Source organism: Stigmatopora nigra, chromosome 11, assembly GCF_051989575.1.
Source record: "Stigmatopora nigra isolate UIUO_SnigA chromosome 11, RoL_Snig_1.1, whole genome shotgun sequence".
In the NCBI taxonomy this organism is placed as follows: Eukaryota; Metazoa; Chordata; class Actinopteri; order Syngnathiformes; family Syngnathidae; genus Stigmatopora; species Stigmatopora nigra.
The window spans coordinates 13,850,012-13,877,794 of NC_135518.1; the positions used below are offsets into that span (position 1 = coordinate 13,850,012).

At 36.1% G+C, this 27,783-nt stretch overlaps 1 protein-coding gene and 1 long non-coding RNA gene across 3 annotated transcripts; one reads left to right on the forward strand and one right to left on the reverse strand.

Moving 5' to 3' along the window:
• Nucleotides 1-540: 540 nt before the first annotated feature.
• On the reverse strand, nt 541-2,784 carry LOC144203933 (uncharacterized). 2 transcript variants are annotated; one of them, XR_013327795.1, is made up of 2 exons: nt 2,697-2,784; nt 541-1,123 (listed from the first exon to the last, which is right to left on the reverse strand). It is a non-coding gene; the product is annotated as an uncharacterized LOC144203933 (long non-coding RNA). The 2 variants fall into 2 exon arrangements; XR_013327796.1 differs by lacking the exon at nt 2,697-2,784 and adding an exon at nt 1,744-1,927.
• slc4a3 (solute carrier family 4 member 3) lies at nt 1,923-27,510 on the forward strand. Its single transcript, XM_077727549.1, is given in 23 exon segments — nt 1,923-2,090; nt 2,709-2,945; nt 4,953-5,130; nt 5,204-5,451; nt 6,102-6,274; nt 6,705-6,937; nt 11,219-11,438; nt 11,440-11,618; nt 11,686-11,821; nt 14,828-15,011; nt 16,293-16,398; nt 16,885-17,069; nt 17,159-17,378; nt 17,806-18,021; nt 18,395-18,543; nt 18,629-18,823; nt 18,918-19,097; nt 19,174-19,263; nt 19,346-19,512; nt 19,885-20,138; nt 21,021-21,190; nt 23,374-23,547; nt 24,030-27,510. Coding segments are annotated over 22 exon segments (3,786 nt in total). The 5' UTR covers nt 1,923-2,090; nt 2,709-2,894; the 3' UTR covers nt 24,108-27,510.
• The last annotated feature ends 273 nt before the right edge of the window (nt 27,511-27,783 follow it).

Below are 27,783 nucleotides of genomic sequence, written 5' to 3' on the forward strand. Positions count from 1 at the left end.
AAAGAGAATGATTTAACAAAGTAATGAATTAATACAAAGAAAAGAAAGAGATTGATTTAATAAAGAAATGAATTAATATAACTATTATAATAATAAAACAGAATAAACCCAACAGAAAATGAAAGAACAAATGTCTTATTTAACTCACCACCATGTTAAAATAAATGGCAGATTTAAGATAAACGGCTCAGAAGATGAATGAATACATAAACAATTTAGTATATACACATAGTGTACTTGTTTGAATACATAAACACAGTGTGGTACTTTCTATATGATAATTTCAACAATTTTAATGAGGAAAGTAGACATAGGCAAAGATAAGGGACAACATTTATCGTCTCCTCGTCTAGTTTTCGGTCATTCTTGCATCTTTGGCCCAGATTGTAACATTTTTTTTCACGAGAAACAGCTGCCCGGGAGGGAACAAAGCGTAGCCTCTTTGGGGTGCCGTGTAATCAAAGCTACTAGCTTGGAATACACTTAGCTAAAGCACTTTGGTTAGTGACGCCTGACTTGTCTTTAGGAATAAATGAGAAGTGGGTTTAAAGGGCCATTTTAATCAGGGAAACCTATAATCACATGACAACCTCACTGACAACTACTGATGCTTGATGGTAAATATACTCACAATTGTTGGAATAACTGCAGATGATGGAATTATTAATGGTTTAGTGAAATGTCAGGACATTTTTTTCAGGATAAAAATGGATTTTCTTGTAGAAGTGTAACCGCACCCCCATTTTTTGCAGTTTTTTTCCCCAAACTGTGACAAGAAAATGTTCTACACGTGTTTGGTGGTCCAGATGTGTTTTTCTGCTTTTACATAGCATTAGATTTGAAAGAATAACAATTATAATCCAGACTAACTAAACCAGTTGTGCATTTTTTAAATCTTGAGCTGTTTTTAAAGGGGTTTTGTCATCAAAATGTGGCCCATCTTGAGTCATTCTTCTTCTTAAAGACTATATTTGGAGTCAGGGTAGCCTCTAGTGGGGAGCAAGTAGATAGTTTCCCTCACTTTTTGATTTATATTTATGGAAAAAGTTGACACAGTGACCTAGTGGTTTGCATGACGGTCTCGCAGCTCTGGTGTCTTGGGTTCAAATCCAGGTTGATTCACCTGTATGGAAATTTCATGTTTTCATTTTGTGTCCAACTGAGAACATTAAACTCACATATTAAAACTATTTGTGCCTTATAAGACAATCATATTTAACATTTTCTACCTCTGAGCAATGGAAATACTAGTCAACAACTTTTAAAATTAATGGTAACATGTATTTATACAATTTCTGCTATATGGGATTTTAAAAAAAACAATATAAATATCATATAGATTCTCAAAAGCTATGAAATGTGCAAAAAAACAAACAGTATACAGTATTTTTGTGACTTGAGCATCACATAACGTCTTAAACTGTCCCCTAAATAAGAAATACATAAATTATACATAGTTTGTCAGCTTTCCTGTTGTTTTTACTCTAAAAATGTGTCTGAAGTACTAATAAAATATACTTTAATGATGCTGATGACGTTTAATGTTATACATTAACTCTCCTTAACTTTTAGAAATGAGGAATTTCATTACCACCATCAAGTGGTAAACAAGGAAAGTACACAAAAATATAAGTATAACAATGATTAAAACTTACCAAAAATGCCCTAAATATACTTACATAAACCCACTCTAATGTACTTAAAATATTCTAATGAGAATCTACGACCTGGAATAATACTTACCCCATTTTTTTCCTAGTTGTTTATAGTTTATGTGAGAAGGATTTGACCTCTTCCGGGTCCGGTTTAAAAAAAATATAGAACATGCTGGAATCTAACTTGTGATCACAAATACGAAGATAAGTAAAAAAATACAAGTATTATTCTGTACTTCTAATGATCATGTCTACGCATCTTTTAATCTGGTAGTCCGCTACAGTCACGTGATCACGTGGATTCTTTTTTATTTTTTTTATCAAACCCATCCAAAAAATAACGTGTTCATACAAGACTAGCTTATCGAACTAGCAGGACCATTTGAATCCTTTAAATTGCTTATTTTCTTTCAGATCGCTCTTCAAACATCCCAGGTATGAAATCAATATATTATTGCTTTTTAAAAACATTTTAATTGGTGTGTGTACGCTCGAGTATAAACACAATAATCGTACTTTATTTTCTAGCGTGAAATGTGGATGGAAAAAATGAACCTGATTGCACAAGGATGTCGTAGAATGTCGTTTTTTTACAGGATCATCTTTTTACATCCTGCAGATAAATGAAGACGCGTCGATTTTTGTTAGGCAGAAAGAAAAAATTGGGTAGATTGCTGCAATCTTGCAAGGATGCGCTGTTTTTATGCGTTGTTTAAATATTAAATCATCGAATTTTCAGCCATCGGGGACGATATTACATGCAAATTAGGGATGCTTTTAAGGTCAAATTGTCATGACTCAGCAGGAATGATGTTGTGATGGTAGATGTGGTGGTAATAATTGTCCTTGAAGGGTGTTTTTTTTTGCAGAAATTCAGGCTAGGATGAGTTATTTGGATGATTTAGCAGATTTTTTCTTCTTCTTAAACATAATTACTTGTTGTGGTTACAGGAATGACCTGAGATGGAAAATATTGACATCAAGACTAAAAAATGGAAGAAAAAGAGGTCACTTAATTATGAAATTATTAATATTTTTTACCCTGTGCTGTAGGTGATGCCACCCCAAAGGCTTCCTGGGTGCCCGACTGTAAAAGAGAAGGGCTGAAAGTGGGTCTCTTGTTTCTCCACTGGAGTGGACTCCCCGTCCCCATCCTATATTGTGACCCCCTCCCCGCAATAGTAGCCATCTCCATCCCGACCCCTGCACCTCTGTCACAATTGATTACCCTCAAATCCAATGGCTATGGGCGGTCATGCTCCTGAGACAGTTTTATTCAACTTGCACCAGGTAAGCATTTTCCTAAAAAATTGGGTCGCCATCTCGAGAGCCCCCCTATGCCACATGTGTCAAAGTGGCGGCCCGGCTTTTGGCTCAAGCTACCCAGCACCGACCGACCGAGCTGACTGACAGAGTTCGAACCAGCGGGGGTTGGGCTGCGAGACGCACCTGACTGCAATCCATTGATTGCACTTGCAGGACACTTAGTATTGTGCAAAGCTTTCCAGGTTGAAACCAATGCACCCCCCACACTCACTTTTTTGCCCTTAATATAGTTTGCCCAGCACTATTAAAAAAATGCCTAGTCTTATGATGGCCCACATTTGAAATAGGTCTTATGATAAGGTTTTGTATTTTTTATTTATTTTTTATTATTATTTTTGTATAATGTTACACCAGAACTCCTCTTTATTATACTAAAACTAGGCATTCATTTAATTAGGGCTGGCAAACTATAATATGGGCAAAAAAGTGAGTGTGGGGGGTGCATTGGTTTCAACCTGGAAAACTTTGCACAATACTAAGTGTCCTGCAAGTGCAATCAGTGGATTGCATTCAGGTGTGTCTTGCAGCCCAACCCCCGCTGGTTCAAACTCTGGAAGTCAGCTCGGTCGGTCGGTGCCGGGTAGCTTGAACCAAAAGCTCCCCCCTCCCCACCCATAGCCACCCAACCCCCATTGATTCAACTCTGTCAGCCATGTCTGTGCATGCCTTGCAAAACTCAATATATAAATTTTGGTTAATATACAGTCCAGAAATTTGAAAATTGCCTCACTGCCTTATTTAACCTGCAGCTGAGTTGATATTGAAGACATTTTGACATTTGCAGAGCAAAATTGGTCTCTTATGAGTATTTCTAATGTACATTTTCTCTAAAAATTCAAAATTGACTTTAACCTTCACTCCCATCTTATATTTTTTTATAAACCAGAAATATTCATCCATGATAAACCATAAAAAATAGTAATAATAAACTCCCCATTACATAACTCTTCCATCAACACAACTCCAATCCCAGTATATATTTTTACTATAATACTTAAGTGTACTGTAGTACAATAAAAATAAAATTAAAAAAAGATCTCACTCACTACTTATCACCAGCATTCTCTATTGGGTCTGGCTCTTATTACTTTTGGCTGCTATATAGCTGACGTATTTAAACGCATCCTTTCCCTGGTCATTAGCGGCTAATGGAGCCCAAAGCGGAGAAATTTGAGAGCACACATCATTAAATGATGGACTCACTAAGACTTACCAATCAGGAGGCAAGGATGCACTGCTCCCAAGCCGCTTGACCTATCAGAATCAGCTATCATTTCTACCGGGGATACGGCACCCCCACCCTTGTCTCCAGGGGCGCTCTCTGAGTGCGTTAGACATTTTCCTGCAGGCTATTTTGTTGTGATGATGTCATCTTATTCAAGTGTGTTATGTTTGAAATATGGATTGATGCTTCTATTGTTAGGATTGTACTAGTATACAGCTTGGGGTGATTGGATATTAAATATAAATGTAAGTTATGTTATAGAATGAGGTCATTTGTGGTGTTTTTAAAGGTGAAAATGTTGATTGGATGTTTTTAAGTGGGTAGTAAATACTCATTGTTGACCGGATTAAAGATTTATAGACTAACAAAGAGGTTATGTCATTAAAAAAAGTAATTAACTAAAAGACAAATGTTTTTCATGTAGATTTATACATTTCTAAATTTGGTATAGACGTTAATATGATAACTAATGTTTGTTTATTCATACAGTAAAGCATTTGTCTGTATTAGTTATCTTATTTGTGTTTAAATTGTCAAATTATTTTTTTATTCTGACTAAATAGTTATTTTAGTTATATTTCTGTTGAAAAACAACAAGAAATAAAGTACAGATAAAAAGAAAAATGAACAAAAGCTACTAATACTACAGCTTTTTTCCAGCATGAAACTGATATCTGCACTTTTACCACTGGAGGGTGCTCATGCGCTCACTTTTTCATACTGTACTTTTGTTTTTATTTTTCTAGGTAAGGGAGGATGAAGACAACGAAGAACAATCATTGGCTGGCCAAAAGGAAGATGATGATGATGAAGAAGAGTGGGAGAAAGCTTTTTCTGTCCAACACTTTTCTGACATTATCAGCGAATCAGCTTCGACCGGCGGAGATAGGATGGGACCAAACTACTCGGAAAAAGATTTTGAATGTTCGTACATATTGAATGAAGCCATTTTCCCACAATGCATTTTTGTCATTCAAGTTTTGTCTCCCCAATCCAGATCACAGACACTCATTCCATCACATCCATCACCCCCTTTCCACCCACCTGCCAGTACCCCAGCGTTTACGCAAGAAAGTGCGTGGCCCAGAACGCCGTCGCAAAAGGAAACGGAGGAAAAGAAAGACGTCCCTGCCGCCATCGGAGGTCACGCCCACCATCCACGAGGAAGACGAGGAGGAGGCAGAGTCGCAAATAAGCACAAGGGCGACGTCTGCCACCCTCGAGATAGCCGACATTGAAGCGCAGGTAATATAGGATTAGCTAGAATATGTTTTAATGCACTGGTGTCAAAGTGGCGGGCCGCGGGCCAAATTTGGCCCGCTGCATCACTTTGTGCGGCCGGGAAAGTAAATCATAAGTGCCGACTTTCTGTTTTAGGATCAAATACAAATGAAGAGTATAGATGTATATTATATTTCCTGATTTTTCCCATTTTAAATCAATAATTGTAATTTTTTAATCATTTTTTTCTGTGTTGTTAGTTAAAAAATTATTTTGTAAAATCTATAAATATATAAAAATATCAGTTTTCTACTTTAATATGGAACATAATGATTTAAAGATATATTCCCTTTTGTAAGAGAAAAAAGCTCATATAAACACTTTTTTGGAGCTATAAAAAATGAATATTTATGGCTTTTAATCAAGTTATTTTAATCCATTTCTAAAAAACTATCTAAATATTATATCTAAAACTTCAGAGTCTGACACCCTTGTTTTAATTAATGAAATGTATCCCCTTTATTACGATTTTCAACAAAAAATGTGTTTTCTCAATATTTGCTCACAAACTGTGGCTCCAGAGCTACATCTGGCTCTTTCTTCCATTCATTTTCATGTCGGTCAGCCATTTTTCTTTGCACCACGCTCACCTCCATCTCTCTCCTTGCTCTCAGTTTAGTTCGGAGAGTCAAGATCCCTCAGAAGAAGTTCTTCCAATCGACGGCGTCCACTCGGAGAACGAAAAACAGAAAGGCACATTAACGCTCAAGAGGGATTTCCACGGGGGAGGCTATGATGTGATTGAGCACCGCCTGGAGGATGGAAAAGAGGAGGTGTCTGGCGATAGGTACTGGGATGGGCTGCTGTTTTTAAAAAAAGGGATTTTCTACATATTCGAGTATAAAACGCTACTAAAAGTATTTGACAGGTTGCTGTTTCTCATTGTATTTATAGGCATTGTCACAAATATGGTAGATTAAACGAAAAAAAAGGTCTTCCAAATACACAAATGGCTATTTTCATATTTTAAAATGAAACTATGCTCCAAATTATGATTCCAAAACGCTTTTGCATGCTTTTTTTGACTCATTTATGTATGTTTTTCTTGTTTTTTTTTTATGTTGACCGCGTTTTAGAGCCCTCCTGTGGTTTGTGAGAGCATTACAGAAACAAAACAGAGTGTGTAGACTCCACACAGAAAAAAACAGGACTGAACCTCCTTTTAAAAATGATATCTTATCATTTAAATGTCTGATTTTGTGCGTTTTCTTTGTCAGGCTCACCTCGGCGCGGGTTTCCGCTGCCAAAACCGCCGGCACAACTCCGAGATGGTTCTGCCGCAAGCCGTCTCGCCACCGCGTGGCCGGCCCCCCACGCTGCAACTACGATCTGAGGGAGCGTATTTGCATCGGCAGTATGACGGCAATGGAGACGGCCGTCTATCAAAAAGTCCCCACAGATGAAGCCGAGGCACAAATGTTGGCCACTGTTGACTTGGATGACATGAAAAGTGAGTGACAAGTCATTTCATCACATTTATTTATTGAGTACACCTAATTTTATGGCAAATAACTTGATAAAAATTCCCCAAAAATGATAAAAACATAAAAAAATGAGCGTCACATGTCAATTTAATCACAAATGTGAAATATTGGCTTGTTAAATTCAACAAAAAATGTTTTTCTGTTGTCTCAATACCAAAAAATAATGTAGATGCCGCAAAATAATGTCAAATATTTAATAGTATATATAATATGTACCAGAAATAAACTATTTTCAATTTATTTCTAAACGCAAAATAGTGTCAAATATTTAATACTCTACATATATTTAAGATATACCAGAAATAACCTGTTTTCAATTTACTACTTCACATATTTCTGCTCATTCAAAGACAAAATATATTTTGTAAAATACTAACTTAAATTGATGGGCAATATTTTTTTTTTAAAAACATAGTACATTATTCTCACAAAACTTATTCTCTCCAACCTAAAAGATATTTAAGGTCAGTTTTGGATGCCCTAAGAACACTTTTTTGACATTTTCTGACTCCTGAATAAATGATATTAAAAGATAATCTTGAATTAAAGTCATAGTTTAAGTAATACTTAAAAATACTGACAAAAAATACATAAAAGTACTTTACTACAGTTGGCAAATGACATTGTAATAATGAAAGGAGCACAATTTCTTCCATTAAGTCACATAATTTTGATATTTTTCAGGTATTTGTTTAAATTAAGAACTATGTATCTAAACCTACATATATCATAATTATATTCAACCAAAATTAGCTGATAAAAATGCTTTAAAAAATGCATGAACCCCAAAAAACTGATACAAAAGCAGGCGTACATGTATGTACTAAAAGAAAAATAGACAGTGAATTTCCCCGAGTATGGTATAAATAAAAAAAAATTATCTAATCTAATCTAATGTAATCTAATAGAGCCTGCAGTCGATTCTCCTTCACAGGCGACCCTGCCTCTGGCCTTTCCTGCTTTTGACACACTAGAGTAATCATTGACTGTTTAGAAAGCGAAAAAACAGAGCCGCTAAAAACACAGCTGCCGGGTAGCCATGTTTCACCATGACAGGCCATACGCGCCGTGGCGACCTTTCCTTTTCTTTCTTTTGTAAATGCACGAGTCCCGTATCGTTTGCTTACTACGATACACAACGTGACTTACTGGCGGGCTCCGGGTTCAAAGTTTGATGGATGTTTTGTAAAGTGAAGCCTAATTGCCGATACCTGTTGAGACTCTACGTTTGGACGTTTGCCATGACACAAGTTCATGAAAGGATAGGAAGATGGATGAGGTTAAATTTAGGCTTTTTTTAGGGTTTGGTGACCTGTGGTGGGTTTTGGTGTGTCTGGGCGGAGTTTAAGTGTGCTTGTGTGGGTTTTCTATAGGTACTCTGGGTCGGAAAATGAATGGAAAGAAAATAGTATGTGGATTTGGCCATAATTGTGAATGATATAAATGCTACTGATTGATTTTTAAATGAATGCCAAGGATTGTTATGGTCTAGTATGCATGTGCATTACCCTACATGGGGTTGCGTGGGTTTTCTATGGGTGCTCTGGTTCGGAAAATGAATGAAAAGAAATTACTACTTGGATTTGGCCATGAATCTGAATGATATAAATGCTATTGATTGATTTTTAAATGAATGCCAAGTATTGTTATGGTCTAGTACGCATGTGCATTCCCCCACACCTACTTGCGTGGGTTTTCTATGGGTGCTCTGGCTCAGAAAATGAATCAAAATACTCTTTGGTCTTGGCCATGAATCTGAATGATATAAATCCTTCTGATTAACTTTGAAATAAATTCTAAGGACTGTTACAACCAAGTACGCATTCCCACACATGTGCCTGGTGGTTTTTCTATGGGTGTACTGGTTTGGAAAATGAATGAAAATACGCTTTTAATTTGGCCATAAACCTTAATGATATAAATGCTACTGATTGTCTTCGAAATAAATGCCAAAGATTGTTAAATTTAAACCTGACAAGATACATGGAATGATTATAATATAAAAAAATGGCTAACTGCTAGTAATCATACCCACATTCTACCTCTGCTAAAGTAAGATATGCACTGGCCTGGCCTCACACATTCTACTCCGACGCCCTCGCCATCGTGATGTTGGCACAACCTCCAAATCAATGGCCCGTGTGGACGCGCCCCAAAACAAAAGAGCCACCGAACCGATTCAGTTCCAAAGCCACGCCTTTTCTACACTTCGCCATAACAGCTGAACTTGTGTGCGTCTTTCTGCCCCGCCGCTGGCATATAGCATCTTCTCGGATTCTCGGATTGGACTCCATTTGGGTTTCATGGTGTAATTGTGGTGGACTAGTGACTCGGGAAGCCCACCTTGGAGAGAGGAGGTTTTGGACATGAGCGATCCAGATGGAACAGAAAAACAGGCCGAAGAGAAGCTCAATGGAGCCGAGCTTCAACGGGGTGTTCGGACGGGGTCGGCGGATTCGCCAATGCGGCGTCCGAGTGAGCACCAAGGCTCGCCGTTTGGCGTGGAAGGCTTTGGGGAATTTGAGGAGTTTGTTTTCAATTTTGACGACTACGACTTGTTGGAGTCCATTCATTCGCAATTGGGTTCTCCAGAAGATTCCCCGCGTAAGTAGTGGGAGATTAATTCGAGATTGGATAGGAAAAGTGTGAGTTCTGGTTGGTTAATTGGTAATTTTGTAGGATTTTATTTTCATGAGGGACATGGAATCGATGGCTGTTTGTTTCCAGTCGTGGTTAAAATGAGCTCCACTCGTGTATTCATGACATCGATACAATCGATATGCTGCTTGACTGTTGATGGCGCTTCCCGCGTTTGTATCGATCGGTCGCCGTGCGTTTGTCCTGGGGCTTTGCCACAGCTGGAGCGGAAAGAGATTTCATTGACAATCTTGACTGGGCTATTTCCATACACGTGTTTAGTCTGAGTGGCGTTTGGGTGACATAACATCAGCAAAATGGGAGATTCCTCGGGGGGAAATTTGCTCCATGGAATTATTTTTGTTAGTCACACTGTATGGAATTTTAGCATAATAACACTTGTGACGCTTTGAGTGATGAACTCAAGAAAATGATGCTTGACTATAGTTATACTTGCCACATTTATGACACATGCACACTTTAACTACCGCAAAACACACAGCACTATGCAATATCTATATATATGTATTTATATCTATATAGATATATGTATATATATCTATATAGATATGTATATGTATAGATATATGTATAGGTATGGGTATAGGTAAAGGTATAGGTATAAAAAATATAATATATATATATAGGTATAGGAATGGGTATACAAATATATATATGTATATATATATATATATATATATATATATATATATATATATATATATATATATATATATATATATATACATATATATATATATATATATATATATATATATATATATATATATATATATATATATATATATATATATATATATATATATATATATATATATATATATATATATATATATATATATATATATATATATATATATATATATATATATATATATATATATATATATATATATATATATATATATATATATATATATACATATATATATATATATATATATATATATATATATATATATATATATATATATATATATATATATATATATATATATATATATATATATATATATATAAATATATCTATATATAATATATACTACATTTTTCTCAGCAAATATAATATATTTTAGTATTTCTGGGCATCCAATATATATATATATATATATATATATATATATATATATATATATATATATATATATATATATATATATATATATATATATATATATATATATATATATATATGTATATATATATATATATATATATATATATATATATATATATATATATATATATATATATATATATATATATATATATATATATAAATATATCTATATATAATATATACCATTTTTCTTAACAAATATGATATACTTTAGTATTTCTGGGCATCATTATTGTCTCCCTCTAGATTTGGTTAGGGTCTGTCTTTAAATAATGCATTCATTTGCTGAACCACTTATCCTCACAAGGGCTCTCTAGGGGTGCTGGAGCATATCCTGGCTAACTACTTGAACCCAGAACTGCGAGTGGCAGATGAGGAATGGCCAAAGTCAATCTAATAACCGATTCATACATTGGAAAACTGTCAAAAACTTCTCAAGATAACATGAAAACCAAATGTTTTCTGGCAGGTCATAGATTCGAAGACAACCCCGGCGTGAGACGTCACCTGGTGAAAAAGTCCTCCCGGTTGCAGATTGGTCGCGCAAGCAATAGTTCAACGCCACTCTCCAGCCTGAAGAAGAAGAAACGGGCCTCCGAGAAGAAGACACACGAGGTTTTTTAGGTGCACCGTTGGACAAATTCATTTCAATGAGCTTCATATCTTGTCTGCTTTTCCATCTCTCCAGTTGTTTGTGGAGTTAAACGAGTTGATTGTGGAGAAAGACCATGAAATGCGTTGGAAGGAGCGAGCCCGCTGGATCAAGTTCGAGGAGGACGTGGAGGAGGAAACGGACCGTTGGGGAAAACCTCACGTGGCTTCGCTTTCTTTTCGAAGTTTGCTGGAGCTTCGGCGCACCATTACACACGGTAAATGGGTTTTGACAAGTATTTCTTTCCAAATAAGTGACTTGACAACTTTGTGCCTTCTTTTCAGGTGCCGTCCTTCTGGATTTGGACCAAAACACTCTGCCTGGAATCGCCCATCTGGTGGTGGAAACTATGATCATCTCTGATCAAATCCGACCTGAAGACCGATCCTGCGTTCTTCGAGCTCTTTTGCTCAAACATAGGTGCGTTAAAAACCCTATCTATGATTTTATTGCCTTTAAATTTGCTTTTCACTCTGAACAACCAATGAAAATACTTCAAAAAAACAGAAAACTGCAAACTCGGAACTAAAAATCGCTCCTAAATTGAACTCGATTTAACATAAAAATAGGCATAAAAGTCATTGAAAAAGTCCAAAATGGCTGTCTATGATTAAATTTGTTAATTGTTTTACACATTTAACAACATTTTATAATATCCTTTTCGAATAACTGCTCAATAAGAACAAAAAAACAGAAAACTGCAGACTCAGAACTAAAAATTGCTCCTAAATTAACTCGACTTGACAAAAAATAGACGTAAAAGTCATTTAAAAAGTCCAAAATGGCTGTCTATGATCAAATTTGTTCCTTTTTTTACACATTTAACAACATTTTAGCATATCCTTTTCGAATAACTACTCAATAAGTCTTTGATTCAAATTTTCTAATTGAATTTAATCTCAATTTCACCAATAATCCAGATCCAATCTGTCCATTTATTTTGGTAAAACATCTTAATCTCAAACCCTCAAAAAACCGACCAATGGAAAGACACCATTCTTTAATTGGTAGGGATTTTAAATCCATGTTAACATATGTACAACAACGTATGAAACCATCCAATCTCCCCTTCTTCCTTATTCTTTTGGTTTTGGTGTTACAAAAAGGCTGACACAGGGAAGCCACAGTGGGAATTTCCAGAATGTTTTGCTTTAACAAGACTTGGCTCATCATCTGAACTTTCCTGCGGTTGACAAGGCTGCAGATGTCCAAGCTGTTTTGCGGTCCGTCGTGCCCGAATCCAAAAGCCAAGACCATTATCGATGCTGCTCGCTTTAAAACACTTCTTTGCCATCCTCTTCCATCCAAAAAGAACACAAAATAACCTTAAAATTCAGGAGATAACGCAACAAGTTCCACCAAAATAGCATCATTACTAATAAATAGTTATTTGGGATTGAAGTTGTTTATTAATTTAGTGTTTTTTTGGCAGAAAAGATTGATTTGACAGTTTCCAATCTGTTTTTTTGGGGGACGCCGTGACATCATGGTGACATTGCAACTTTCAATGGACTTTTGACTCATAATATTTTTTCTTAAATGTGTTAAATCATTCCGTAAGAGGTCCATGTTTTGAGTGTTGTAGCAACTATGTGTCCACTACACTTAAAAGTCATTTTAGGACAACCAATTTTACTTTATTGCACATGTGGAGTTTGTTTAGCAAGTTTAGTCAAGATATTATTTACCAAAACAATTATAATAAGTCTATGGATGAGCGATTTAGGCCTTTTAAAAAAATATTTTAACTGATATTTAACTGAAAAAAAAGTAGATGAGATCCCAATGTAACCTGATAAAAAATAGTTTTTAACACCAGTCAATTCAATTCAATTATAAACCAAAAAATCCAATTTGAGAGATCACCCAAAAAATGTGGCTCCAGTTTATGGTTTTCCTTAAAATAATCTCAAAAATCCACTTGAACCAACTCATCCAACCAAAAAAGACAAATTGTAAGACCCCCCAAAAGAAAAGAATTGGCTCCAGTTTATCATTTTGCCTTAAAATAATCTCAAAAATCCACTTAAACCAATTCATGCAACCAAAAAATCCAATTTGTCAGATCACCCAAAAATTTGGCTCCAGTTTATCATTTCCCTTAAAATAATCTCAAAAATCCACTTAAACCAACTTGTCCAACAAAATAAAATCCAATTTGACAGTTCACCCAAAATATTTGGCTCCAGTTTATCTTTTCCCTTAAAATAATCTAAAAAATCCACTCAAACCAACTTGTCCAACCAAATAAAATCCAATTTGACAGTTCACCCAAAAAAATGTGGCTCCAGTTCATCATATCCCTTAAAAATATCTCAAAAATCCACTTGAACCAACTCGTCCAATTGAATTCACCCAAAAAAGCACCAATCAGAAGCAGGTACACAACCCAGGCTATTGTTTATGGTTGATTCTGACTCAACCAGTTAGCACCTAAGCATTCCAATATATAATATAATGTTTACATCTCTATTATATTCCCATATTGTGAACACCGCCCAAAGGCTTTCCCACATATTGACTTAAAACGGTAATGACACGCCAGTGAAACTGTCCTAAAAACATCACGGCGGTAATTGATTAGACGTATAGATTTGAAGGATTACGTCATCCAAATACATTAGCCTGTCAAAATGCATTAGCGGGACAAAAACAGCTCAAGCCTGTCCAAGTATAAAAAAAAACTTTGCCAATGAAAAAAAATCACCTTTATCGTAACAAGTGGCAAATCAGTGTCTTCTAATTCCTCAATTCTTGGAAGTAAGAGGTTCATTAATCATTTTTGACGATTCTGTCACTCTCCGGTCTCGATATGATTGACAATGCCACTCAAATCGGAATAGTTAATACGAATAAAATAAAGAAATTGTGCCAAAATTCCAATTGGGCCATGTTGCGGTAATTTTCAGCCTTTCCACGTAAATTCCCGGCATATCATTGGCATCTTCCATAAAAGGGGAAACTAAGCCTCCGTCATTACAGTCATTATGAGACAGACATCAGATTTACAACGTGGAAAGAAACACATCGAAATGCCGTTAGCGTTTGGCTCCTCGTTCGTTCGAATCGGAAGAGTCATCACGGAACGGCTCTTTTTTTTTGTCCAAGTTTGGTACCATCATCATCATCCTGGACTAGACCATGTGGTCTTCATGAGAGGAATGATGTCACCATTTGGATTTGGTGGACAGTGATGAATTTTAAGATGACATCAAAGGGAGTTGAACATTGTTGCCCTTTTAACGTTAATGTCTTTTCACAAATGAGCCACTTTAGCCCCAGAAATTCGAGAGAAATCTCTCAAAATTCCACAATAACGGTGCTTTCCGAAATGCCATGACGTCCCACGCCCTTCATAGATCTGTTTGAAGTGACATTAAAGTGTTTTTTTTGTATCACACTTTCCAATATTCTTGCATTTTTTAGTCACCCCAGCGACATGAAGAATCGTTTCCATCGCCTGCACTCATCGGCCAGTCTTCACGGAAGTTTTAATCACAACCATGTCCAGGATACCAACTTGCCATTGGTGGCTGAAGAAGTAGAAGAACAACGAGATGGGAAAGGACCCACCTACGACCCTAAACAGGATGTATTTGTCAGCCTGTTTGTGAGTATGCTTTAGTTTCTGAGTGCACCTAAAAATCATCAATTGCATTTTGCACAAAATTTCAATCCTTCCTTCAATTTTGAACCATATTTAAACCCTTTTTGGGAGCTTTTTGACGGAGAAAGAAATCCATAATTCATATTCAATTGTTCTACATTGGAAGCCATACTCAAAATTGACTAAAAGTCAAAAATACATGAAAATGTTTGCTTTCTTTTAATAATTTCAAGTCAAAAAGTCCCTGAAATCTTGCTAATCAATGAAAATCATCAATTGCATTTTGCAAAAACTTCCTTCCTCACTTCAATTTTGCACAATATTTGAACTCTGGAAGCTTTTTGACAGAGAGCAATAAATAATTCATATTTTCTAATAGTATTCCTTGAAAGCATACTCTGAATTGACTAAAAGTCAAAAATACATCAAAATATCTGCCTTATTTTCATCATTTCACCATTTTTAAAGTAAAAAAGTCCCTGAATTTTACGCCATTGCTAATCAATGAAAATCATCAATTGCATCAATTCGATTTTTTAAACCCTCTGGAAGCTTTTTAACAGAGCAATAAATCATTCACAATTCATATTCCTTGAAAGCCATACTCAGAATTGACTAAAAGTCAAAAATACATAAAAATATCTGCCTTTTTTAGTCATTTTACCGCTAAAACTATGATTGAAGAAGTGGTAGAGGCATTGACACTCTTATTAGTGTATCCCTATTTTTTCTTAGGCCCCTATAAACCCATCAAAAGAGCCAAACGTAGCTCCCAAGCCGTAGTTTCCCCTTTTTTAAAGTAACCGAAACAATACAGCCACATGCTCTTGTCTCTTCATTGTTCTTCTTACGGGAATCCCAAGACATAATTTGACCCTGCCATAATCAGTTCCTCTCTTAAAATTAAATAAGTGTTATTGAAATATAAATCCTTGTGGGAAACCTGCATTTGTTAAATGAGATTCTGCTTCAAGTCGACTTGACCGCATGCGTTGAATTATTCGATGAGTCACTTCTTTTGAAGCCTTCTTGATACATTGACTGTGAATTTTCGAATGCGTGAGCGAGGTGATGTCAAACGTTGGCGTTTGTCGTGGTGCGTTTTGAAATGTTGGGTGTTGGGTGCGTGCGTCAATATGCAATCTCATAGGGAGGTGGAATATGGCAAGGGTTTGGTTCAATAAAATCAATGTAATTGCTCCCAAGCCACTTGTTGCTGTCACATAATGTTGTGCGGAATAATCATGGTGATCTTCTGTGTGTGTGTACTGTTCTTCCTCCAAGAATTCCCTCCACCCCGTATCTCCGGAGAGTCATCCAGCGGCGGCCAGATCTTTGAAACTGCTTGCCAAGATACCGAGGGATGCCGAAGCTGTGATTGTTTTAGTTGGTAATGGCTGTTGCTTTAAGACAAAATAGGACTCGATTCTCACGTCAAATTTTCACAAATTTTTGCAGTCCACTTCAATTTGATATAACCACACCGGTCTTTTAACCGTAGCCGAACGTTTGGTCGCCGGTCAAATGTACTTAGATATTAAACAGTACTTGGATATTAAACATTACTTAGATACTAAACAGTACTTGGATATTAAACATTACTTAGATATTAAACAGTACTTAGATATGAAACAGTACTTACATATTAAACAGTACTTAGATATTAAATGCTACTTTGATATTAAACAGTACTTGGATATTAAATAGTACTTAGATATTAAACACTACTTAGATATTGAACAGTACTTTGATATTAAACAGTACTTAGATGATAAACTGTACTTAGATATTAAACTCTCTCTTAGATATAATATGTATAATATATAAAGTCAAGTTTTTGTTCAAAAAAGATATTCTGGATTGCCTTTTCTTCCAGGTTGCGTTGAGTTCCTGGAACAGCCGGCGATGGCCTTCGTACGGCTGAACGAGGCCGTCCTTTTAGAGTCGGTCTTGGAGGTCCCGGTTCCTGTCCGCTTTATTTTTGTCCTACTCGGACCCAGCCAGTCAAATGTGGACTACCACGAGATTGGACGCTCCTTCTCAACACTCATGTCTGACAAGGTATTTAAAAATGACAATAGTATTAGTTTAGTAGTTCCAACTCTAAGCCACTAGTTTATTAATCATCCAGTGTACGGGTTGGATTTCAGAACTTCCACGAGGTGGCTTATTTCGCAGACAACAGGCAGGACCTTCTAAACGGTATCAACGAATTCCTGGACTACAGCATTGTCATTCCTCCATCAGACGTGGAGGGCAAAGACCTCCTGAAGACTGTCGCAGACTTCCAAAAGCAAATGCTACGCAAGCGGAAGGAGAGGGAGCTAAAGAAGCATCATTCCTCGTCCGGCATGGAGCAGAATAACAAAGGTAATCGATCAAATCTTCATCTAGAGTCTAGATATGTCAAAGTGGCGGCCCGGGGACCAAATCTGGCCCTCCACATAATTTTTTGTGGCCTGGTAAAGTCAATTATGAGTGCCGACTTTCTGTTTTAGGATCAAATTAAAATGAAGAGAATAGATGTATATTAAATTTCCTGATTTTCTCCCTTTTAAATCAATAATTGTCATTTTTAATCATTTTTTACTGTGTTTTTAGTTGAAAAATAATTTTGTAAAATCTAAAAATAAATATAAAAAAAGCTAAAATAAACATTGTTTTAGATCTATAAAAAACGGAATATTCAGGGCTTTTAATCCAGTTCTTTTAATCCAATTATAAATTTAAAAAATGAAAATATTAGATCTAAAATGGTCCGGCCCACATGAAATTGAGTCTAACACCCTTGATTTAGATGTAACTCAAGAGGAGGAAGAAGACGGAGACCAAGAAATCGACCCACTGAAGCGTTCCGGGATCCCTTTCGGAGGACTGATCCACGACATTCGACGACGCTACCCGAACTACGCCAGCGACTTGAAAGATGCCGTGGACATGCAATGTGTCGCTGCTGTTATCTTCATTTATTTTGCTGCATTGTCGCCCACGATTACCTTTGGAGGCTTGCTAGGTAAGGACAATCTATTGTCTTCCATTTTACACTGAACCAGAGACGTTTGAATATCAAAGGTTCTCCAAAACATTCCAGGATTTCATTGTAAAGAAACAAAATTACTTTTTTTTTATCCAATCTGGTCTCTTACAATTGTCATCAATTGATTCTGGTCTGGTTGTATTTTGCCATTTAATAAACGCGGGTATATTAAATGATTTTTGATTTTTTGAGCCTCCTGTTTGTGCGCCATTTAATATACCCCTGCCGTTAAATATACCTGAGTTTATTAAATGCGGGGCATATATTAAACATCCAAAATACGGTAACATGACGGTATACAGTTATGCCTAAAAATAAAGCATGTTTATTTGTTTGTTTTTTTTTGAAGGAGAGAAAACAGAAGGCATGATGGGAGTAACTGAACTGATTGTTTCGACTGCAACACTTGGAGTCATTTTCTCACTACTAGGTGGTCAGCCTCTTCTCATCATTGGCTTTTCCGGACCCTTACTGGTGTTTGAGGAAGCATTTTACAAGGTATCACATAATTGTAAATCCATATTTGAAGGATTTTAGGTCCTGTTTTTCTTCTGTAAAGAAATAACAAGTGTGTTTGGTTCAGTTCTGTCAGGCCTACGATTTTGAATACCTGACCGGTCGAGTCTGGATCGGTTTTTGGCTGGTTTTCATCGTCCTGGTGATGGTGGCGGCTGAAGGCAGCTTTTTGGTTCGCTTCATCTCACCCTTCACTCAAGAGATATTTGCGTTTCTGATCTCCCTTATCTTCATCTACGAGACTTTTTCAAAGCTTCTCAAGGCAATTGCAATGACTGTTTGATCACATTTGATCAGAAATATCTAACTTTTGATCCGAAATGTCTAACTTTGTATCTGTTTTTTTTTGTGGAAAGGTGTTTCAAGAGCATCCATTAATGTCATGGTACCCCGGCCTCCCAACCCTTCCACCAGAGCAACATGACATCCAAAACCAACCCAATACGGCTCTTCTGTCTCTGGTCCTCATGATGGGCACTTTTTTTCTGGCTTTCTTCCTCAGAAAGTTCAGAAATAGTCGTTTTTTAGGTGGCAAGGTAATCATTCCCATGTTATTTTGAACTTTCTACTCAGACTGGATTCAGAAAATACTTTGTTTCTTTGGACTCACAGGCCAGAAGAATCATTGGGGACTTTGGGATTCCCATTTCTATTTTAATTTCAGTCTTGGTTGACTATACCATCACAGACACTTACACACAGGTAAGATTGGATAGAAAATACTCGGAATTTCTCCAAGTGGCCTTTTTTCTTGACTATCTTGTTGTGTTTTGTGGAATTTCAGAAACTCAACGTTCCATCCGGTTTTTCGGTTACGGCTCCGAGTAAGAGAGGCTGGTTCATCAGTCCCTTTGGAGATAAACAGCCTTTTCCTACCTGGTTAATGGGAGCGTCCATTGTACCTGCCCTTCTTGTATTTATTCTCATTTTCATGGAAACTCAAATCACTTCGTAAGTACACCGATTTGTTATTTTATCTGAGAACATTTCACTATTAGCTGAAAAAAAAATCCCAAAAAGTAGATAGTAGCATTTTTCCACTTGTTTACATTTTCAGAAGACCTAAAAAAATGCCAATCATTTTGTAAGAACAAATGTTAAACTCATTCCTATTTTTAGATACATTTTGACAGCATTTCTTTCAAGATCAAAAAATATTTAGTTTACTGATTATGTATTATGTGCCAAATATACCAAATGGTTCTTTGAAAATTTGCTAAAAAAATACTGTCTGTTTTGCATGAGTCAAAAATTGTTTTGGATGATTTTAATGGCCGACCACTCATCACAAGATGCCGCATCTCCGTCCTGTCGCCCTCTCAGGCTCATCGTCAGCAAGAAGGAACGTCGTCTGGTGAAAGGTTCGGGCTTCCACCTGGATCTTCTCCTCATTGTGATTCTCGGGGCCTTCTGCCCACTCTTTGGCCTGCCTTGGCTAACGGCGGCCACGGTGCGCTCCGTCACCCACGTGAACGCCCTCACCGTCATGAGCAAAGCCACGGCGCCCGGGGAGAAGCCCATGATCCAGGAGGTCAAAGAACAACGACTCACGGGGCTGTTTGTCGCAGTCCTTGTCGGTAGGCCTAATCATTTACTTCAAAATTTCCAAAGTGTGTTTTCCCCATAAAAATAAAAAAAACATAGTAGTCTAAAAGTATAAAAAGTCACATCCCAGCTAGGTGAATTCTAAAATATTGCACAGATTCAAATATATTGTACAGATTCAAAGATATTGCACAAATGCTAAAATATTGCACAAATGCTAAAATATTGCACAGATTCTAAATCATTGCACATAATTCTAAAATATTGCACATCATTCTAAAATACTACACACCTTCCAAAATATTGCACAGATTCTAAAATATTGCACACATTCTAAAATATTGCACATAATTCTAAAATATTGCACATCATTCTAAAATACTACGCACCTTCCAAAATATTGCACAGATTCTAAAATATTGCACATAATTCTAAAATATTGCACATATTCTAAAATATTGCACATAATTCAAAAATTTTGCACAATTCTAAAATATTGCACAGACTCTAAAATATTGCACAAAATTCTAAAATATTGCACATAATTCTAAAATATTGCACACATTCTAAAATATTGCACATATTCTAAAATTTTGCACAATTCTAAAATATTGCACATAATTCTAAAATATTGCACATAATTCTAAAGTATTGCACAGATTCTAAAATATTGCACACAATTCTAAAATATTTTATAGAATCCTAAAATATTGCACAGATTCTAAAATATTGCACAGATTCTAAAATATTGCACATAATTCTAATATATTGCAGAGAGTCTAATATATTACACTGATTTCCAAGATATTGCACATTCTTATTGCATATTTTAAATCTCATTGTACTTGCATAATGAACTTAAAGGCAGTCAATTCAAAATGGCCAAATAATGTGCATTTAAAATCTCATTTCAGGCATGTCCATCGTCATGACCGACGTACTTCGCCTCATCCCGCTCGCTGTCCTCTTTGGCATCTTCCTGTACATGGGGGTCACCTCCCTGACGGGTATCCAATTATACGAACGCATCACGCTCATGGTCACGCCGGCCAAACACCACCCCGACCACATTTACGTCACCAAGGTAACGGCACGTTTCCCTCCAGTTTGCTGTGCTATTTGAGCCCAAAGTTCTTTTATTCCGTGTACTCGCACAAACACAGACAACAGCAAGAATATCTCGAGTCTTGGCGTAGTCTGTCATTAGCGGTTGGACGGCAGAACGCAATCCGGCCGTGGCTGATTGCAGACAAAAGCCAAAGCGGCTCCGTTCTTAGAAGTCATGTTGCTTGACTGGGCAAAGAAATGACTGTCTTTAGCCTTTGGGGATGTTATGGATTCCAGCATTGACGCAGATGCCCAAGAGCCGGAGTGATGACATTCAAATGAAAAATGTCCAAGCTCGGGGTTTCCCCTAACAATGATCGCACTGACGTCTATTTGCATAGCAAATGCATTTTTATTCAAAGTTCAGAGCAAATACATTTTTATTCAAAGTTCATAGCAAATACGTTTTTATTCAAAGTTCATAGCAAATACTTTTTTTTCAAAGGACATAGCAAATACATTTTTATTCAAAGTTCATAGCAAATACATTTTTATTCACAGTTCACAGCAAATACATTTTTTTCAAAGTTCATAGCAAATACTTTTTTATTCACAGTTCATAGCAAATACTTTTTTTTCAAAGGACATAGCAAATACATTTTTATTCAAAGTTCATAGCAAATACATTTTTATTCAAAGTTCATAGCAAATACATTTTTATTCAAAGTTCATAGCAAATACATTTTTATTCAAAGTTCATAGCAAATACATTTTTATTCAAAGTTCATAGAAAATACATTTTTATTCCAAGTTCATAGCAAATACATTTTTATTCAAAGTTCATAGAAAATACATTTTTATTCCAAGTTCATAGCAAATACATTTTTATTCAAAGTTCATATCATAGGAATCAAAATGAAAATACTTCAAGTCAGTGGTTCTCAACACTTGCAATCCCATAATATCCAACACTTATGGCATCTATATGCAAAAAAAAAAAAAACACCAATATGAAGTACTTTGATTAAGCTAAGCTTGGATTTTATGAAGAAAAAATGCATAAAACTAACCAAATCCGTTTAACACTCAGAGTTCAACCGTTATATTCATGATAGATTCTGTGTACTTTTGTAGTTTTTTCCATTTAAAGTCACTTTGTTTTTATCGCACACGTTGTGTAACTTATATTAAGATGGGAGCCTAAATAGTTGCCGGGTAAGAATTGAACTACATTACAATTTTCTGCTGACGTCATTAGACGCAGGTGTGCCACAAGAAACTCCGCCCACTACCACACACCTGTGCTCTGTCATGCAAAATACTACCAGACCATTTGCAGAATGTGACAGCTTTTTGGGTACAGGTAAAGTGGGACATTTGTTTTAATATACTCCATTTCCTATATTGGAGCAAATTTCCCCTTACATATATAATATATATATATATTTTTTTTGGATGACCTCAATAAATAAACAACTAGGCTGTCAAAGGTCAGCAATTAATGCAAATGCAGTATTCTTTGATAAAAGCAAAGGTAACTTTTGAATACTATACAAAATAGATTTATGAATATTCTTAGGAAAATCCCGACTATATTTTATTTTAGTAAAGTATTACTTTTCATGTAAAAAAGCACAAAATTTGCAGTATTTGTAACTTAAAAATACTTGCACAGCATAGGATTGTGATTTTTATTTTTGTATAATTCTTCATACTCAGCATAACATTTTTTATAAGGTTAGAGGATGGAAAAAACACTTTATTCATTCATTTTTTTTCTCCTGACAAATTTTAATTCCCAGCACATCGAATGTTATGTATTAGTCTTTAGTTTTAATGCCATTATGGATTGTGAAAGGATTGATTATTTTCTCCCATGCTTTTGGGTTGGGTACCCACACAACTACCTCATTAAATAGCAAGTAAAAACATCTGCACTATAAATCATATCATAAATCACCCTCAAAATTACCTAACTGTCAAAATTCACCCCATTACTAACTCCCTAGTTTACTCTATTGTTCACTTGTTTGTGCCTATAAAAAAAAATAAGCCACTATTCATTGCAACTGTCAATTTCTAAAGATTTCCATCAGTATGCCAGCAATCCTCCTCCACCAGATGGAGCTAAAAACACAAGTGACCATTCCGAGATGGACGGAGATATCCGCTGTCAATTCCTTGATGTTTTTACCAAGTATCCCATGTTTGTGTCCACAGGTGAAGACATGGCGAATGAACATGTTCACCATGATTCAGCTGGGCTGTATCGTGGCGTTGTGGGTGGTGAAGTCCACCGCCGCCTCCCTGGCATTCCCCTTCGTCCTCATCATGACGGTGCCGTTGCGCCGCGTCATCCTCTCCAGGATTTTTGAGGAACGTGAGCTCCAGGCGGTAGGTCTAGTGGCTGGGGCTTTCCAGCAATTGTCTCACCCCCGCCCCCCTTCTGGAACTTTGGTCACTATTTTTTCAAGTAAGGATGGATTAGAACCGGTTTGTGTGGGTGTCCAAGGCTAGTATCTCCAAAAATTAATGAAAATATTGAGCTTTACATTCTTTCAAAAGGGAATATCTTGGGTTTCTACCTGGAAATGTTCAAATCCCTTAATGGGTTGTTGGATTTTTTGGTGGTTGGGTGTTAAAAACCGCAGAATAAATTCAACAGGTTGAATTTGTTTATTTAAAAGAGAAATTCTATTTTTAGATTGGAAAAGAGAAGACATTTTGTAGTTTTTAATGTGCAGTTTTTGGGTAAAAAAACACTAGGAATGCACAGTGAAAATAGGCAAAAAAATCTTTAAAAATTAAAGATTTTTTGGCTATTTATTAATGTATTTTCCTTCTACTTGAGCGTACTAACCTCTTTATCTTCACAGTTGGATTGCGATGAAGACTCGCCCAACTTTGACGAAGATGGACGGGATGAGTACAACGAAATTCACATGCTCGTATAAAACGTAACGGCCACTTGACTGCCTGCCATTTGTAGGTCGAAAACATTAGCACATGTACGACAATATAGATGGCTAAAATATAAATATATATATTTATTTTCTTTGAGTAAAAAAACAAACAAACCAAAACATAAAGACAAAAAAATCGATGTACATTTACGCAAAATATTTGAGTCTTCAATAGCTGCCGTGTTTTTACTTCCCTGGAAATGTTGGTTCGTCCCTTTTTTTGCTGGAGTCAGTGAACATGCCAATCCCTTTAATTACCCAGCAGGCTTTTGGGTATATGTGCAATGATATTGGTTATAATTTAAACCATAGAAGGAGCTCGGTTAATGAATGTGTGTGGGTGGGTGTGTGGGTATGTTATGTTTTCCTCACCTAAGAATAATTCTTCTGATAGTAATTTGCAGTCAGATTTTTGGGAAGTATTCCCGTATAATCCATCTCTTAAATATCCCACGCTCCCAAATTATACCAAGTTGAAAAAAAAACTAATATTTGTAGATTTTAAACTTATTTAAAGCATTTTGATTAGCAACTTGTCCCTACCAATCACAACAAGCTCCCTGGTAAAGATGTAAACACTCATGAGGAGACTGTCGTAGGCCAGGGGTAGTAAAACTGTGGCTCTGTAGCCACATGTGGCTCTTTTAATGACTCTCCGCTAACCTGTGAGCTAAAATATGGAGTTCGGAATGCACCAATAGGAACGTCACGTTATCACTTCGGCGTTGGCACTATTTCTAGCGCATGTGTGCATAACATAATAATGCTTGCCCATTTTTGCATAACTTAACATAATGCTAGTGCAATTTTGCATAACATAACAATGTTAGCACATTTTTGCATAACATAACGATGCTAGCACATTTTTGCATAACATAACGATGCTAGTGCATTTTAACATAACATAACAATGCTACTAGTGCATTTTAGCATAACATAACAATGCTAGTGCATTTTTGCATAACATAACATAATGTTCAGCAACTTTTTTGTACTTTCAAAGCACTGAAAAGCTCCCAAAAACTAATTTTAATGTACTACTTCAAATTTGCAGTATGGATCTCAAGGAATAACATTTAAAAATATGAATTGTTTATGGCTCTCTCTGTCAAAAAGTTTCCCGACCCCTTTTATGGCCTTTATTCTAATCACTTCATACAGAAAAACCCTTGCAAATAAGTAACTTCAACTTCATCGTATATATTTTGCCAAGCAATTTGTTTTTACATTTACTCTCCGACCATTAATACGTCAACTTTATTTGCAAGTTAGGTATTGGCCCAGAGTTGAAAAGACATTGCGTCGTTTGGCGTACTTGAACCCCCCTCACCCCCCTCCGTGCCTTTATTCATATTTGTTCTTTCATCTCCCTGTACACTTTTCACATATGTCATGAATAATATAACAAAACACTTCAGCTGAAAAAGCCGAGAAACTAAGCAAACACACGTGTAGCGGACACGCCAGGGAGCAGTTGAGTGTTGGCAGGGTATATGAATGATGTATTGTATAGCATGGCAGCGAATTATAATGTAGCATCTGTGTTCGTTCGTCGGGGTTTTTTTTTTCGCCCCCTCGCCTTTTGCGAGTCGGCCATAGAATTCAAATTAGGAACCTAACGTGGCCGCCGTAACATAGAAGCCTCGTCAAGGCGTTTTTTATTTAACAATGGCTGCCCTTGAAAGAAATGAGAAATTACTTTGTGTTCCAAATTATTATGCCGTAGAGTCGTGTATAAAGATGTTTTTTAGTCACCCAAGGTCACCAAAGTGAGTTTTAAAAGTATTTTTGTAGTATTTAGTTTGGGAATAATGGACTAGGAGATGGTAAGGCGCAAAAAATTGTCAAAATAAGATATATATGTGTTTTCTGCCAAAAAAATGTGAAAACGAGGATATAATGCAGAAAAATAATGGTTTTTGTAGCATCCCCTGACTTGAACCCAATTGAATATTCGTGGAAATGATCGTAGAAGTTTCAAAACTGAGTTTTTATATTATTTTTCAGAAGTACCAGAGTGTTTTTCAGTATCAGAAGAAATGTGTCAAGCAGAAGGGTAAGTTTTAATGCAGATATTTTTTAAGGCTCCCTTGACATGTTTTTTACGAGCCTAGATTGTTCATACGACACATTTGTGTATTTTGTTGGAGATAGAGCTGCCAAATTTGGTCGGACTTCTCTTGGACAAAAAAGACAAGCCAAAGTAATGTAACACTAATATAAATATGTTGAATGACTTTGTTATTTACCGTAAATCCTCACGACTCTACGAAAATGTGCTTAATAATTTGAAACACAATTTTTTTTGTCAATATTCCAGGTATTTTTGTAGATTTGCAACACCACCTGTACTGGTAAGCACAAATTTTAAGCTAATTTCTTGGGCCAAACAGGTTATTTTAGTTGCAAAAACACAATCAAACTCTAAGACTTTCCCCAATACCCCCAAAGTACTTCAACGTGTAGATATTTACAGAACATAATTTTTTGAATTTACTCACCTGACAAATCGGTATGGGTGTTTACACAAAAAAATGCCCTGAATGATGAGCCATAGAAGAATTCTCTCAGGATGAAGTGACCTTTAAAATTGTAAATTTTCAGTCTTTATTATAGCTCAAATCCATCTAATTAATTTTTGTGTTCAACAATCTATGAACAAAAATCAAGTCAAGATGAATGACTATATATTTAAAAAACTTCTTTACAGATGCGAAGCAACACACCTAACATTACGGTAGTGTACATGTATTATTTTTTCGGAAACTACTGTATTTTCCCGACTATAAGGCGCACCACATTTAAAGGCGCACCCTCAATTTTAATTTTTTTTCCATATATTAAGTACACTGGATTATAAGTCTCCCTGTCTATTTTGGAGAAAATTTTAAGACCTAAGTGCGCCTTATAGTCGTGAAAATACGGTACATGTACATATACCTATACCTATAGCTATATCTATACATATACCGTATTTTCACAACTATAAGGCGCACTGCATTATAAGGCGCACCCTCAATGAATGATACATTTTTTTTCCATATATAAAGTACACTGGATTATAAGTCGCCCTGTCTTTTTTGGTGAAAATGCATGACTTTTAAGTGCGCCTTATAGTCGTGAAAATACGGTAATTATAAATGAGTTGTCGGAAGGTGGCCGTCATCTGTATTTAGTGGAGTTTTGCGTTTTGGCCACTAGTTGACCGAGGGCTGTAAAAGACTGGTGCGAGAGTTAACATTTCTTCTACACATCCACGTGTACTTTGTTATGACAAGAGCCGGTGTGTCTAGCCACAACCTGACTGTAAAGCACATATAGGCCAGTATTTACACAAGAAGCCATGTTGAATTGCGGGTATTATTTAAGATAATAAAATGTGCGGTGGCGCTAATCTGTCCTGTCTGCTTGTTGGATGTCGAAACACGCAGGTTGAAAAGAAAAATACTTGCGTTTTGTTTCTCTTAACCCTCAAAAATTTCAATCCTGTCAACGCTCTTTTGTTCGGTACATTTTGTCACCTCCATTAGCCTCGGACCACCCAGATTTGGTGCTTTTATTTAAAAAAATGCTTTAATTTAAGGGAGTTCTAACATACGTACGAATTCCTACGCATACGCGAATTTTAGTACGAAATGTCTCGGTTGTCTTCCGGAATGAATTCTTA